General features: G+C 43.9%; 1 protein-coding gene across 3 annotated transcripts in view; it reads left to right on the top strand.

Annotated features, from left to right (window-relative positions):
- NFIA (nuclear factor I A) overlaps positions 1 to 8,773 on the top strand; it is a 250,563-nt gene extending 241,790 nt beyond the window's left edge. For 2 of the 3 annotated variants that reach the window (XM_034063557.1, XM_034063559.1), the window contains one exon: positions 5,655 to 8,773. In XM_034063557.1, the coding sequence (XP_033919448.1) occupies positions 5,655 to 5,672 (18 nt within the window). In that variant the 3' untranslated portion in view covers positions 5,673 to 8,773. The remainder of the gene's footprint in view (positions 1 to 5,654) is intronic. The other variant, XM_034063558.1, reaches the window with a different exon arrangement.
- The last annotated feature ends 6,288 nt before the right edge of the window (positions 8,774 to 15,061 follow it).

Below are 15,061 nucleotides of genomic sequence, written 5' to 3'. Positions count from 1 at the left end.
ATTGCCCCTGCCTTCAGTCACCCTGGCCACCCTTTTGAAATGGCATCAAAGCCCCAGTTTTGGTCTCTTGCTTTCCAACCATGTACCATGGGGAAGAGACATCGCAGGACCTTTCACGAGCTAGAATCATAGAATCATACAATCAGTGAGGCTGGAAAAGACCTTTAAGATGATCAAGTCCAACCGTTACCCCAGGAATGCCAAGTCCACCGCTAACCACGTCACTAAGGTGATGTCTAAAGGAGCACTTTCCTGCCTAGCTGTTTACATCCTCATTTTCTCTTTGCAACCACGAAGACTCTTTACCCCAGTTTACCTTCCTGGGGTTAATGTCTTTGATCACCTTGAAGTTCTTGAGGTGACTGAAACTCACCCCCAAACAAAAGAACTCAACTGATGAATCCTCCTCGCAGGTGCCCTATGGCTGTGGCTCTGGTTCAGCTCAAACAGCCGCTTTGCCGGCGAGCTCTAAAGCTTCAAGTTTCCTCTTTATTTAGGCTCTTATCAAAGGTGAATTTTCCCGCCTGGGCCCGTGCAGAAATAGCTTCCTGCAAGTGCAGCCGAGCCCCAGGCAGCAACGGCCACAGCTGCGTTTGAAGTCCCGATGGCACCGACCCATCCCGCCGCCGGGCAGACAAACCGGGCTGAAACCTAAAGAAAAGGGCTAGCACAGACCAGGTCTTAGCCCCAAGTGGATTAGGTGAAGCTAAGGCTCCTGTATGTGGAGTTTGTCAGAGTTTCAAACGTGTGAATGTCCTTAAATAACCTACATCGCCCGGAGAAACAAGCCAACTGTCACACCCAGTTCTGGATTCCACATTAACAACCTCCTTCCGCAGCATTAAACTTTGCCCTTGAGGACTTTTGTTTAACTTTTTAATTTGAAAAACAGATAGAGGCTGCTTTACAACCCGCACTTTTTGTGCGAGCTGAAAGGCCTCATTGTTAGGGCAGGAGATGTGCAGGTAGGAGTGAGTTTAACAAGTTTGCATTAGATTGTCTTGCTGGTTGCAAACACGTGAGCGGTGCTCACGGGGAGGCCTGGGAGCTGGGGGTGAAACACGTTGCGCAGGAAGGCTGGTTTAAGAAGATTTTAATAAACAATGGGCCCATTTCTGGGCTCCTGACGCAGGCAGAAACTGCTACCGGAGTCAATGAGGCACTTTCAGCCTTTTCTCCCTTTAAATATCCTGAATCACGGAGTGTTTCCTTGCTGCTCTTCCTGTACAAAGGCCCTGATTGTCAGAAGTGGCTTGAGGATTTCTGTGTCTCTGCTATCTCCAGAAGAGCATAAGAAACAAATAGACTTTGGGCTATCAAAGAAACATAATTGCCATTTCAGACTTCCTGTTTAGGATTCAGTCAAGTAGATATTGTTTATGGTTCATAAAACCTCACTACTGTGAGGATTCTCAGATAGTGGCAGTGCAGAGTTTCAACTTTCATGGTGTTGTAAATTAGAGGGGGGGGATAGAAGTGTGATAATACTCCTCTGAGAACAGTAAAATAGAGCTCTGCAATGGTTAAATGGAATTTTATAAGCACATTCAGTGTGGAACTGTTTTGCATTACATGAGTTGAATACCTTAGAGATGACACACATCTGCAGGCACTTTATTAAATCCTTAGTCAGCACTTTTCAACCTGATGAGATTACTTCTTCATTTGACTGGAGAAAGGGAAGCAAAGATCTTGTACCGGACTGCAGAATTCTTTCTGATGTTTCACCTTGAGTGCTGGGGAAGGACAGAGAGATGCTCGGCAGGACAATACAGACCCATAGTGGCACCAACAACCGTGTGGCAGCAATTTTACTGAGTAGGACCTCTAGCTCTGCTGGATTCATTTAGCTCTAAACTCACTGGGAGAATGGTAAAGTAAATAGAGGGGCAAAGTAAATAGAAGGGAAATAAAATACTGGCTCTCTTATGAAAACGCGTGGAGATGGTATCATCCTGACTGTATTTTGATAGCGTACATGAGTTAAATGGAGATTTTAAATTAAGAAAGGCAATACTGCATTCTCCATCTGGGTGCAGGAGGATAGGTTACAGGACACGAAGGGATAAAATAGGTAAGGTGGTTAGACCTCGGAGCACAGCCTGCACCATGTCGAGCAGCACACTAAAAGAAGGCATAAAATACTTCAGCCATACAATCGTAGGGAGCCAGGCTGCTTTTTTTCCCCTCTAAGCCCCCTAATTGCTCAAAACCCCTTTGACAGATTCCAACTATCAGGGCTCCGAGTGCATAATACCCTTCCTAGACATTTTCATCTGAGGTCTCCTGTCCCAACACAGAGAAGTTTCACAGGTGCTTCAGGAGGACAATGGTGCTCTTCAGACCTAATCCAGCAAGACTTAGACGTGTATAGGAGGCTTGAGGGGGTTATGAGATCTTAATATTAAAATGATTAGCAGAAAAGGAGGATCACCCTGTGTGTGTGTTTGGGCTGTAGGATGCACTGAATGAAACCGGTGTCCCAAGAGCAGTGCTGGTGGGATCTGATGGGTAAATGTGCTCTCTTGCCTTGCTGTTCTGCTGCCTCAGCCTTTAAAACATCCCATCCAAGAGGGGCTGTAGGAGCAGAGGAAGTGGGATGCAGCTGTTTGAGAGGTGCTCACAGCTGGGATCCCATAGAAGCAACTTTCCAGTGGAGGCCATCCGGAGATGTGGCACGGGAGTTTCAAAACCAGCCGTGTGCTTTGGGTCGCTCCTGGAAGGGTTAATTAAGTTTTTCATTGGTATTAAGGCCGAGCAGTGTCTGCAGGAGTCATATTGACACCCTAGTGCATGGTAACTCTACTCCTTTATTGACATGTTGCTAGTCAGGAGCACAATAGCACTCTGTGTCTGCAAATCATTGCTAAAATCATCTCAAGGAAAGAGAAGGGGGAAAAAAAAGAGAGAAAGAGAAAAGTTTGAAAGCCCAGCACTAGACAAAGGCCCCAGAGCTGCACTGCGCCGCCGAAAACTCCGGAGTCAGCAACTTCTATTGATTAAAAACTAACCTTTAAAGTAACTCACAGAGTGTGTGGTTAGCATTTAAATTTAAACATGTCATGAGTTGATTTGTGTTACTGAATACCAACTCCGAAGGAGTTACATTCACATCAGATTTTTTTCTTTTTCTAATTCCCTTAAGCAGCTAAAGTATTTCATGAAATGTCAATAGGGCAGGGGGGAAAAAAAAAGGTGTTTTGGAGGGAGGGGACTCGCGCCCAGCCTTGCCGTTTTCTTTTCCCATGCAAATAGTCACCCCAAAAAGAAAAGTGTGGGGAGCGACACACAATAATTAGACCTTTGTCTAACTTTCCCAAGTGCCAGAGAAAGACAGATTAATTAAATATACAACAGTGTTGGTTTTTGGAGTGGGGGTCTCTCTTGCTGTGGAGGTCATAAATTAGGCAGAATAAATACTTCAATGTGTTTGCAGCGGGGCTGCTACGTCAGAGCGGCTGGCGGGCGGTGGGAGGGCGCAGCGCGGCTCTTGCTAATGACAGTCACGTCTGGGGCTGTCTGGTTGCCCCTAGCAACGAGACATGATGTAACACCAGGATGAACTTGAACTTGGGGGACTTGAAAAGGGAACAATAGACCAGAGCAATCAATAAAGCCTATTTCAGTGAAGGATTACAGAGCCGCTCTGGGGTAACCTTGTCTGCAAGGCGCAGGCTGAATAGCAAGATGCGTGAAGGAGCGCGGTGCCGCGGGGGGACGGACGGACAGACGGACGGACGGGCGCGCGGACGGGCGCAGCCGTGGCTTGCTCGCTTTCTGCCTTTTTTTTTTCCCCTCCCCTGTTTCCTTTTTTTTTTTTTAACAAGAAAAATCTGCTTTTGAAGCAAAAAGAGGAGTGGCGAGGCCAGAGCAGCTCCCGCCATCCCGGCCGGTGGTGGGCCATGTGGCGGTGGGAGCCAATTGGACATCTGCAATCTAGATTCCAACCATCGGCTCTGAATTTTTAACCCCTCTACTCCCCGCTGGGGAACTTCCACAGTTCCCAGCCTGGCCAAAGGCTTTCACGCTCAAATGGCAAGCGTTAAGGGACGACCCTGCAAAGTTGGGAAGAGTTTGCAGCGCGCGGTGGTCGGAGGTGCCTCCGGCACGGCCCGTGCTCCGCTTCCCTGCACCCGCCTAAAATCCATCGGGCCCTGCAATCAGGGAGGGGAATGGGACTTGGCACCGCTTCACAAATCCTGCCAGAAACTTTTCTCTGTTTATGAACTTTACATATGAGAACTATTTGGTGTAATTGCAGCCTGCGTAAGTCTAAATATAAAATCTGTAGGCAATAGATGGAGCCGATATGGGACCGGTGTGTTTGTGTTCAGAAGGGTGAGCAGAGGAAGAGTTAGTTAATGAGGTGTATTGGAAGCAGGACAACTTCTCCGATCGTGCTATTTATTTTACTGGTTCCTACCTCCATGGCAAGACCACATAATCTCCAAGTCCCACATGAAACTTGCCTCAGAGTCTTCTGTAAATGTTCATAAATCCTCCCCAGCTTGATTATGCTATCAATCACGTCAGACGCTGAAAAGGAACAGAGGAAAAAGTTGGTAAAACTTGTCGTCAGTTCATACATGCACACGTATGCACCTCATATATTACAGGAGCCAGAGTCCAAACGTGGGGTATCAGCAACGGCTCTTTAATACCTGAATCTTTCTTGCTGTATTACTTTACTTCAGGCTAAATAGTTGCCGCTTGTTGGTGTATTCCCACAGCAATATGTCATTGCCAAGTAGCATCCCCCTGCGCCTTCGATCCCAGGGCCTAACACTGCTCTTATTCATCCTGGGTTCAGGTTGGCCTGACCTCGCCGGGGCTGAGCCGGGTCTCCCCGGTGCGGTGGCACTGCCCCGACTCCAGCAGAGCCCACTCCAGCTTCCCGACAGTGTTTATTTTCCTATCAAGGAGCGAAATTGCTTTCTGTGCTCTGGGCATCTGTGAGGTTGGGTTAAGGACGGTATTGTTGCGGAGCTGAATTCCCAGGGAATTCCCTCCCTTTAGGGGTAGGAAGGAGGGGAAAAAAAAGTTTTCCCAAAGAAAAGCTATTCGTTGAGGTCCACGTTTTGTTTTGAAACACAAGTATGGCCAGAGATACGGGACATTTTTGCTGATCCACTTCCCCCCGGATTTGCTTTATCCCGGCTTTTCTCTAGCGATCCACATTTCTCCTAAGAAAACAGCCCTGTTGTTGAATTTCTGTGCATCTGTTCCAGCGAGACAGTTGAAGCAGGGCAGTATAAAGCAACAGATGCTTATGCTGGCACATGCCTAAATACCCAAGAAAACCCCGACTGCAGGGTGATAAATGGCACAGGGAGGCGAATGTGCGTCGCCTTTTCAGGGGATTAGACAAAAGTGAACTGGAAGGATCTTCAAGCCATCATCTATTAAAAAGATTGATAACTTATAACGTGACACGACCCCTGCGTTCATCTGTAGCTATGTCCAGTGACTGTCAGCGAGAAAAAAATGTAATATATTGATTTGTACAGTATTTTTAATTAAGCTTTGTAATTAGGTCGATTCGTCACGGTCTCAATTAGCCCCCCTCTTGGTGGAGGAGGCCGGCGTGCCCGAAGCCCTTTGGGAAGCAGCAAAAGCGGGCATCAGGGCTGATGTTTTTCCCATCTCTTTTGCAGTCCTGGTACCTGGGATAAAAGTCTCCGCTTCCCACCACCCACCGGACAGACCACCAGACCCCTTCCCACCTCTGTAACACGGAAGCAGCAGCAACGCAGCGCAGCGACTTCACATCGGCGGAAGGGGAGGCGAGCAGACACCGACAGCAAACTAGTACATGGAAATGGCAAACGTTATGGTTGAATGGCAAAGGCCGTAACTTTTTTGAGAATTTAATTTTATTTTTTTTTCTTTTTTTTTTTAGACAACTTTAGGACTGTTGTAATTTCTCCTCTGGTGCTGGAAATGGTTGGGCTTCATAACTTTTGAAGTGTTTCATTGGTAGTGTAAGCATTAGGTGACACTGAGTAGAACTAGCCTCTGCTGCTGCTTACCAACTCGCTGTTGTAACACACTTTCCATATGGAGCCTAACTGTTTTACAGTATCCTCATCGATTTTTTCCCATCCAAGGTGTGAGACTTCTTGAGAAATCATGAAACACACTTAAACTATAACTTTTGTAGTAGCTGAATTCTGCAATATATAACTTACCGGACAGACATAGAGCATGTTTTTTCTGTAACATATCAGAAAAGAAAAGAAAAAATTGCAGGTTTTCTTTTTTTTTTTCTTTTGGTTGGGGTTTCTTTTTTATTTACAGTCAGCACTTAGAGACGTAACATGAACCATCAGAGCATTGTCAACGATGTTTTTTTTCCACTCGATTGCAGAGCGATTTAAAACCATCGAACTACTACTCTTCACTTCGAAAAAAAAAAGAAAAAAAAAGAAAAAAAAGAAAAAAAAGTTTGAAATGCTGCACTTACATTGAAAAAAAAAGAAAAACATTTTTCAACAATTTTCAACAATTACACAAAAATTCACGCAGAAATGGGGAAGTTGGTCTGTTTTGACAGAAACTGACAGGAATCAATCAAAACAATCGAATTTTGAATTGAGTAAAGTGCAATTTCATTGGATAGCTAAATATCTTTGTAAGATAGAGATTGTTGAAAATTCTATTTTTGTTTTCCAAGTCCTTCCACCCCAGGACTCTAAATTATTGGGGTAAAAAACAGCCTTGCAAGAAAAAGGGGAGCTATTTTTGCTTTTTATGTTTTTTATTGTTGAACTTGTATCCCTTTAAAACTGAAGGAAAATCTAAAAAAAAAATACAAAAAAAATACAAATCTAATGGTGCTTTTACCACAATATGTTAACTACATTAAATGCTAATTAATCATTTTCTGTTATCAAAGCACATAACTAAAATGAAATCATAATCTCTGTTAATTTTATAAGCTAAAAGTCACTATAATGGATTATGCCAATTCTGACAAATTTTACGTGTTTCCGGCAATATAGGGTTTATCAGTTCTCAAACACCTTGGGAATAAGAGAGAACGGTCCAGAAAGTAAAACACCTTCGTGTCCCTGAACTGGTACATTTTCTGGACTGTGAAGAGAACATTAACAGAAACGAATGATGCTGATCTTACAACTTATGCCAGTTCAAAAGCAAGGGCACTTGCTGAAGAAGAGAGAGAAAAAATAAAAACAAGAGAAAAAAAAGAGACAAAAAAGAAACAAACACACAAAAAAGAGAAGTTTGGACCCCAAACGTCCTGTATCTTATGTACAAAAAAAAGGAAAAAAAAAGAAAAAAAAAAAAGAGTGCAAGTGATTTTTTCTATCAGACAGCGGAGCACCCCTTTGCTTCACATGCAACTTTAAGAAGGTTTCCTATACTATACATATATATACGTTCTGGTTGGCGAGTCCAGCTAATCAGAGAAAGTCTCTGCATGTTCTAGTGTTAGTAACTAATTTTTATATAGTTAATGTAGGGTAAAGTAGAGTGCATTAAGACACAATATTGTAATCCCTATTCCAGGCACTTGCCTTTAAACTATGTTTGTTCGACCCTTCAGAAGGGTTTCTACTACTGTCCTATACAATCAAATAACTGAAATTCTTGGGAAGACACTTTGCTCCTCATCTTTTCCCTGAAACAATGTTTTGTTTTTTTTGTTTTCTTAATTTGCACGAAACGAGATGAAAAAAAAGAAAAAAAAAATTCCATATCAATGTGCCTTGCCCTGGATAGCGATTATTTGTGGAATTGTTGCACATGTTCCTATATTGAAAGGGGGTTTTTCCCTAGTCAAGCATTTGGAGACACTTTTTGTAAATGTGACTTTTATGTCAGCCATTGTCAGTTCCAACATCTAGAATTAAATAGGATGTTAGTTGTTCCGCAGATAGGAGTAGTGTTGATTGTCCTGTATGGTCAGTGGCAGTGCTATTCTGAGATCTGTAGATGCTAGATTATCAGTATTTTTGGATGTTGCTGCATTTTACATTTTATTTGGAGTCTTCCTTTGTTTTCGTTTTGTTTTCTCCCAGATATATGAAAATATGCAATACCTGCTTATATCATGTAGAAAAGCTTAGCGATTATTAATTTTTCTTTTTCCTTTTGTTTTTGGGTTTTTTCGTTTGGTTTTTTCCTTTTTCTTTTTTCTTTTTCCTTTTTTCTTTTCTCTTCTTTTTTTTTTTGGTTTTTGTTTTATTTGACCAAAGTTGGTGCTGCACTTGACGCAGTGTGTTTTAGGTGTTTGTCTTTGTACTTTTGTGATTTTGAATGCACATGCAGGAAGGGCTCTTCTTAGAGAAGCAGTCAAACTGTGAAGCACTAAGCTGAACCCTGCTTCAAGCAATTTTTGTTTTACAACTGTTCCTTTCACAAGCAAGCCTTAAAAAAAAACAAAAAAAACACAAAAAAAAATACAACAAAAAAAACAACTTCCTTTTTCTTCAGATTCCCACACCCATTTTTATTAGCAGACTGCAATCAATCCACATTCAATAAAAGTATATAATGCCCATTTTTATATGCACGTTTTTAAACTTCCAAGTTCTGAAAATTGTTTACTGGTTATTCTCTATTTAAGGAAAAAAATAAAATGTTTTGGATTTTCATATGTGTCTGATAAGTGGTTGAGTAGTCATTTTGCTCTATTGTATTGTGTGATTGTTAGTATATGGTATCACATCCTCTAGCCAGCATCCTTTGCCTTCCCTATAGCACTTAGCTGGGCATTACTTTATTAAGACATATGTGCACTAAAAAAAAATAGCAGCTTTCAGTGCTTCACAGTGAAGGGAAAAAAGCCTAGACAAACATTTTGTCAGAACCTTGCTATGAGACAAGGTATTACCAGTAAATTGGTTGTATATACAATAAAATTGCACCCTTTTTTAAACAAAACAAACTAAGCAATAGTTTGGGCAGTTAGTTGTTTTTAGTGAGCATGTTGTAGTCATGGCTGCAAAGAGAGAGAATTAAACTGCCCACTCAGAAGATATGTAATTTGTATGTTGTATAGTTTTATTGATTACACTGATTTATTCTACCCTATTTTATAATGCAGGACTTTTGTAATGTTGTTTAAATGAGGAAAAATTTCTGTCAAAATTAGCTTAGTGGAATTTCTGATTGTTCGTTATAAAGGCAGCGTTCATAGAATTGCTTTTTTTTGTTTTTTTTTTTCTTTTGGTTTTTCTCTTTTTTTCTTTTCTTTTTTCTTTTTTCTTTTTTTTTTTTTTTTGCTTTGGGAACTGGATTTAAGTTAAAAACTTTCCCGTTTCCTTTTTTTGTATGTATTTAAATACAGTTATTTTTCTTCTCTCAATGGTATAGCATATTCCTATGCTTGAGAAGTATAGGCTACTGAAGAACCATTGTAAATGGACATTACAGGTATGCTGTATTTTTGAAGGTATTTTGTCATATTGAGTTTGATGACGCTAAAGTTAGGGAACTCTGAGCAGAATTGTGAGAAAAAGAAGAAAAAAATGTTTTAAAGGCTTTAAAACATGAGGTAGGCGGTCAAGGGTGTAAACCAACAGGGGTTGTAAAGTATTACACACTAAAGTACGTTTTTCCTTCACCTTAACTCTCCCGCAGGAAAGCCGGCAGCTCCGTTCTGTGCAGGTGTAGAGAACAAACAGTGTTTTCCCCTCCGAGCCAAGCAGGGAGCGGGGAGCCGAGCGCAGGGACCCAGCTTGGGGTGTGCAGGCAGGAGCAGGCAGGAGTCGGGCCGCGGCCGGAGCCCCCGGCTCCGCGTCACGTCCCCATCCCGCTGCCCTCCCAATCGCTCCCTCTTGGAGTCACGAGAACAAGTTCTGTTCCCTCTCTCCCTCTCTCTCTTCCCCCCCCCCCCCCCCCATCTCCTCTCTGCAATCCCTCAGACGCACAAATACTCTGACCTGTATCCACCCCCCACCCATCCAAATTTAAAGCCCTAGCGATGGCTTAGAGCGAATTGACTTCTTCTCAAGTTAATTCCTTCCTTTTTTTCCTCTTTTTTTTCCTTTTCCTTGGAGCGAGGGCACTTGCTTTCATCATGCCGCACACCCCAGCGATGCCATTAGTATTTATTCTTCTTCCTTCATCAGAAAAGAAACTTTGGGGCTTCGAGTTTAGGCAGCCATGGTACACTTTGTCTCTGTTGCTTGTTCCCCCTCCCCTTAAGGTCGAAGGGGAAACGAAACACCGAGTTTTCTCAACTCCACAGTATTCAGTCAGCCCACAGGAATATGCAAAATCCCTCTAACATTTTGTTTTTCTTTCTCTAGTTCTCTTTGTTCCGTATATTTGCAGCTTTGTAGTAACAGTGTTATGAAATACTTACTGTACAAACAGACAGGAAAACCCAGATGCATAGCCTAAAACAGGTTTTTTTTTCCTTGTGGTGAATTCTTTTCTTTTTTTTTTCTAAAGAATGTCAGTTAATATTGTACTTTGCATTGTGTCTCTGGAAATATCTTTTTTTTTGGGGGGGGGGGTTGTTTTGTTTTCCTTTTGGTAGAAGGCCTCCATCGAACAAAATTAAAACCATAACCGGCATGACAATGTAAGGAGAGCTTCAATGGCACCTAAACAAGAAATAAATAACAAACCCAACCTCATGAGGTCTGTCAGAGGCAGGTCTTGTGAAGTTACCACTGCCTGCTAGGCAGGATTGTCATTAAATCAAGCTTACAATGCCAATTTTGTCTCGAAGTCAATGCATGTGTTACTGTTTGACAGTAAACCCAGCTATGCCATCATCAAGTCCAAGGCTGCGCAATAGTCTAATTAGTATCGAGTACATTTTCCTTTTATTTTTTCCAATAAAAAAGCAGTGGGATGAAAATTGCTTTGATATATAGCAGGTAACATTGAAGCTATTCCATAGCACTTAACTGTAGTGAATACTGTGTCACCAATTCTGAAATCAATTTAATGTTTAATGCAAATCCATTACATGGTGCTATTACAGGCTGGCAAAATGATTTACAAAAATGTGACAACTTGGGCTCAATTCACTCTGCTTTCCAACAATGTAAATGCATAGCAGTGTTTATCTGCATGAAAACTATGCACTAATCTATCTGAAAAAGAAAAAAAAATGAATATATCAACTTTGGTATCTACTTTCCGTTTACTTCGATCCTTGCCTTTTCGGTCATTGTTATAATGCCAGCTTTAGGACAGAAAGAGTTATAAGAAAACCAGCATAATACCTGATATATTAAAATGTAGTGCCTGTGAAATCTGTATTATATTGCTCTTCTGAAGTAAGATTTTTTCTACACCGGTAGCCTTCGCTGTCTGTCAGAACCTTCTGATATAGGTGATGTAAAATAACCGTACAATATTAATGCATGCTATTCCATAATGCTTAGTAGCTGTATGAATATTACTCAAAGTTATGTTAGTCTTTTTTTCTGACTTGGTTCTTGTCAGATAGGTTTAAAGATATTTCACTGAGAACGCAAAATTCTGTCTTCTCTTGATTTGGGGTGTTTTCAGTATTTTGGAGGTATACATTTACTTAAATTCAGTATTACTTGTGTTTTGGGTTTTTTTCTTTTTTTTTTCCTTTTTTTTATTCTTTTTTTTCCCCCTTTTTTGTTATTTTTGTGGTCAGTTTTGATTTCTCCTCGAGGGCAGGACATGGTGTTTGAGACCACAAATCCGTGCCTGGTAAGATCTTTTCGTCTCGAAAAGCTACCCTAAGAATTCAGAGAGCTTGCTCTGACCAACAGCCGCACACAGTACAAGTGGAAGGGACAGTCCTTTTTCAAACCCACCCCCGAGGTTGAGCTCACGTTGCGAGAGGTTTCTGAATGGGCAGCGCTGAACCAGGTACCCATGCTTGACCCTTCTTCACACCAGACTTCCTCATATAGAAAGAATTAAACACACTAAAAAAAAAAAAAAAATCACAAAAAATGATAAAAAAAACTTTTCGAAAAAGAAAACCTTAAAAAAAAGAAAAAAAAAGAAAAAAAAACCTCATGTGGTTGTTTAGTTTCATGCACAGTTGCAATATTTTTCTTCAAACAAACTCTGTACAAACTTTGGGCCCGATTCATAAAAGCTCTGTTGCTATTAACACGGGAGGCTGGTGGCGTTTCTCTGCCGAGCGGCCGGCAGCTTCCTCCCTTCGGGCTGTCCCGCTGGCATTCCTCGCCCTCCCCTTCCCCTCTCCGCCTCCCCTAACCCCAACGGAGAACAGGAATGGCCGGGAAGGGGCTGTGCAGGAGGCGAGGCACTGCAGGGCCGTGTTCTGACACCCCAGAGGCGCAGGCTGGCAGAAGGAAGGGGGGACAGGACGGCTCCGTGCCGCGCTCCAGCCGGTGCAGGGCTCTGGGACACCCTGGGGTGAGGCTCCTGGGTTACTCGACCTTGTCCCTACCAGACAAACTGCGCTGGGTCGCTACCTCTGAGCTCTAGGGAAAACCTTCGGGAAGAGAGTGTTGGGACACGGTGTGAACCTCTGTACTTTGTTGGGTTTTTTAGGGAAGGCTGTTTTCCACTTAGCTAATCCTCTGTGCTCGAGCATGAACAAAAACAATTGTGTTGGGTGAGATTCCCAAACACACACAACCCCCCCCCTCGCCTTTTATCTGTATCCACAAATTAATAAGAGGGGAAAGACAAACCAAACAAGAAGATGAGTCTCTAGGACAAGAGCATGGTTAGGAAGAGAGCGCCCGGCCTGGCATCGCCGCTTGTGCTTGCTGCAGGCGCCCGACTGCTGCCTTGGGGGAGAGCTCTGGGAAATTCTTTGCTTTGGAAATACAATCAAGGAGAAAGCTGGGTTTTGGCCGAGCCCTGACCTGGCCCTGCCTGGGACCGGCCCCGCCAAGTCCCTGAGCCTCAATTGGGAATTTGGGGCGCTAAAATTTCCACCGGCCGTGTGAAAGATCCGCTGCAAATTCACTTGACACCCGTGTTAATACCATGTCGTGTTCATTTCTATTTTATGAGTCAGGCCCCTCGTGCCTCTAGTATCCTTGTATTGACTCTCATAGCTACCATTTTAGTTTTACTGTGTTCTGTGAAAAAGAAAAATTGTAATTGGTTGAGAATCACTGTGGGCATCCATTCTTATTCAACTAAGTCTCCGCAGGTTTTTTGAGCTGGTGTGGATTAGTTTAACTCTTGTATTCAACCATTAGTGCTACCACCTTCTCACATTACAATACAATTACTGGAAGCAAGTACTGCATTTCCTATGCAACAAAAAAGGAAAATAAAAAATTGCTAATGCTAACGGGCTCTGTTGTTCTTTACTGGCACCCGGGCACTGCAGGGCTGTGGGCATCGCTGCTGGGCACTGCACCGGCAGCTGGGTACCGGCCTCAGGCCTGGGCAGGTCTGGGGGTTCCCAGGCAGTAGCTTCAGCCCTGACCGAGGGGATATTTGGTTAAATCGACCCACGGTCATCACACTGCTCCGCTTTATAGAATCCCAGCCTGGTTTGGGTTAGAAGGGATCTTAAAGCTCATCAAGCTCCAACCCCTGCCACGGGCAGGGACCCCTTCCACTGGAGCAGCTTGCTCCAAGCCCCTGTGTCCAACCTGGCCTTGAGCACTGCCAGGGATGGGGCAGCCACAGCTTCTCTGGGCACCCTGTGCCAGCGCCTCAGCACCCTCCCAGGGAAGAGCTTCTGCCTAAGAGCTCAGCTCAGTCTCCCCTGTTCTGGCAGGTTCAAGCCATTCCCCTTGGCCTGTCCCTACAGGCCCTTGTCCAAAGTCCCTCTCCCACGCTTTCCTGTGCTGCCGGTGTCCCACCAAGACAAAATCATTCCCCATATGATAACTGATTAATCTTCAGCGACCCCCTGCAGATTGAATCATCCAAAGGAAAGACTCGGAGCACATCCAGTGAAGTCCGAGGAGATGAATTAATTCTGCAAATGCTGTAATATAGCTTTAAATGTAGCTGAACTTCACAGCAACTGCTGCATTCCAAGAGCCCCAGTGCCAGACACCAGCCACGCTTTGGCCATCCCCATTGCACTGGCCCTGAAGCAGAGCCACAGGCCCCTGACTGTGCTGCACCTCTCTGCAAAGCTCCTGTGGGTCTGGGACAGGAAAGAAAACAGGATTCTGTACAACCTTCAATGCTTTCCTCAAAGGTTTTCCCTCTGCAACACCTTTAATGGACACATGCAGAAATTAATATTTGCAGAAAGGAATTTTTTTGGATTTGAGCCATTCTGCCTCTTTTTTACTTCAAAGCCAGCACTGAGGGTGATGAGAGGTGAGGGCTGGTGCTGCTCAGCCCCATGGTCTCGGGGGACAGGAGGTGGGGACCACCACAACACCCAGCCTTTCCCAGTGCAGCACCAGCAGCAACACCAGCTCTTCCCTTTCATTCTGGGGGGAAATGAGTGTTTTCTAACAAACAGTTGCCCAACACTCATAAACCACTGGTATTTCCTTTCTCACACCTCCACACAGCTTCAGCATTGGCTACAAGGCCAGGACGGGAGGTTTGGGCTCTAATGTCACCATTGTCGGGGGCCCATCTGTGCCCCTTGCACATCCCAGTCTCTTAGGATGTGTCCCTGGCTGGCACCAGCGCACGGTGCAGCAGCTGAGGACAGGTTGGAACCCATTCAACTGAGCTTTTTGTACTCATGAAGGGGACTAGACCATAAGGACAAACCAATTCTGTCCTTACAGAGCCCATACAGGGGTTCACAGGCAACCTCCCTACGAGCCCTGTGAGGAGGGATGGAGAAGGAGGAGCTGAGCCTGAGCTCGCTCCCATGTTTGGACAAGAATGCTGGTCTCAACACAGCAAAAACGAGCCCAAAAGGTGGCAGTGCCCCTTTGGCTTGGAAATGAGCCTGGGTACAGGCCAGGCTGCCCTGTGGGGCAACAGGAGGTGGGTGCATCCTTCAAGCAAGGAGGATGCAGGGATGGGAGGGACCCAGCCTTGCACATCACTGCATGAAACACACAGGAAGGTGAAAATCTGCTTTAAAAAACATAAACCAAGCAATTGCACCACACAGGGAAGGTTTCTGCCCATCATCCCATCTGCGGTCACTGCAGCTGATGCTGTGCTCCCTAACATG

Source organism: Melopsittacus undulatus, chromosome 6 (assembly GCF_012275295.1).
Source record: "Melopsittacus undulatus isolate bMelUnd1 chromosome 6, bMelUnd1.mat.Z, whole genome shotgun sequence".
Taxonomy (NCBI): domain Eukaryota; kingdom Metazoa; phylum Chordata; class Aves; order Psittaciformes; family Psittaculidae; genus Melopsittacus; species Melopsittacus undulatus.
Note: the sequence above shows the minus strand (reverse complement) of the source record. Positions and strands in the feature narration are given on the sequence as shown.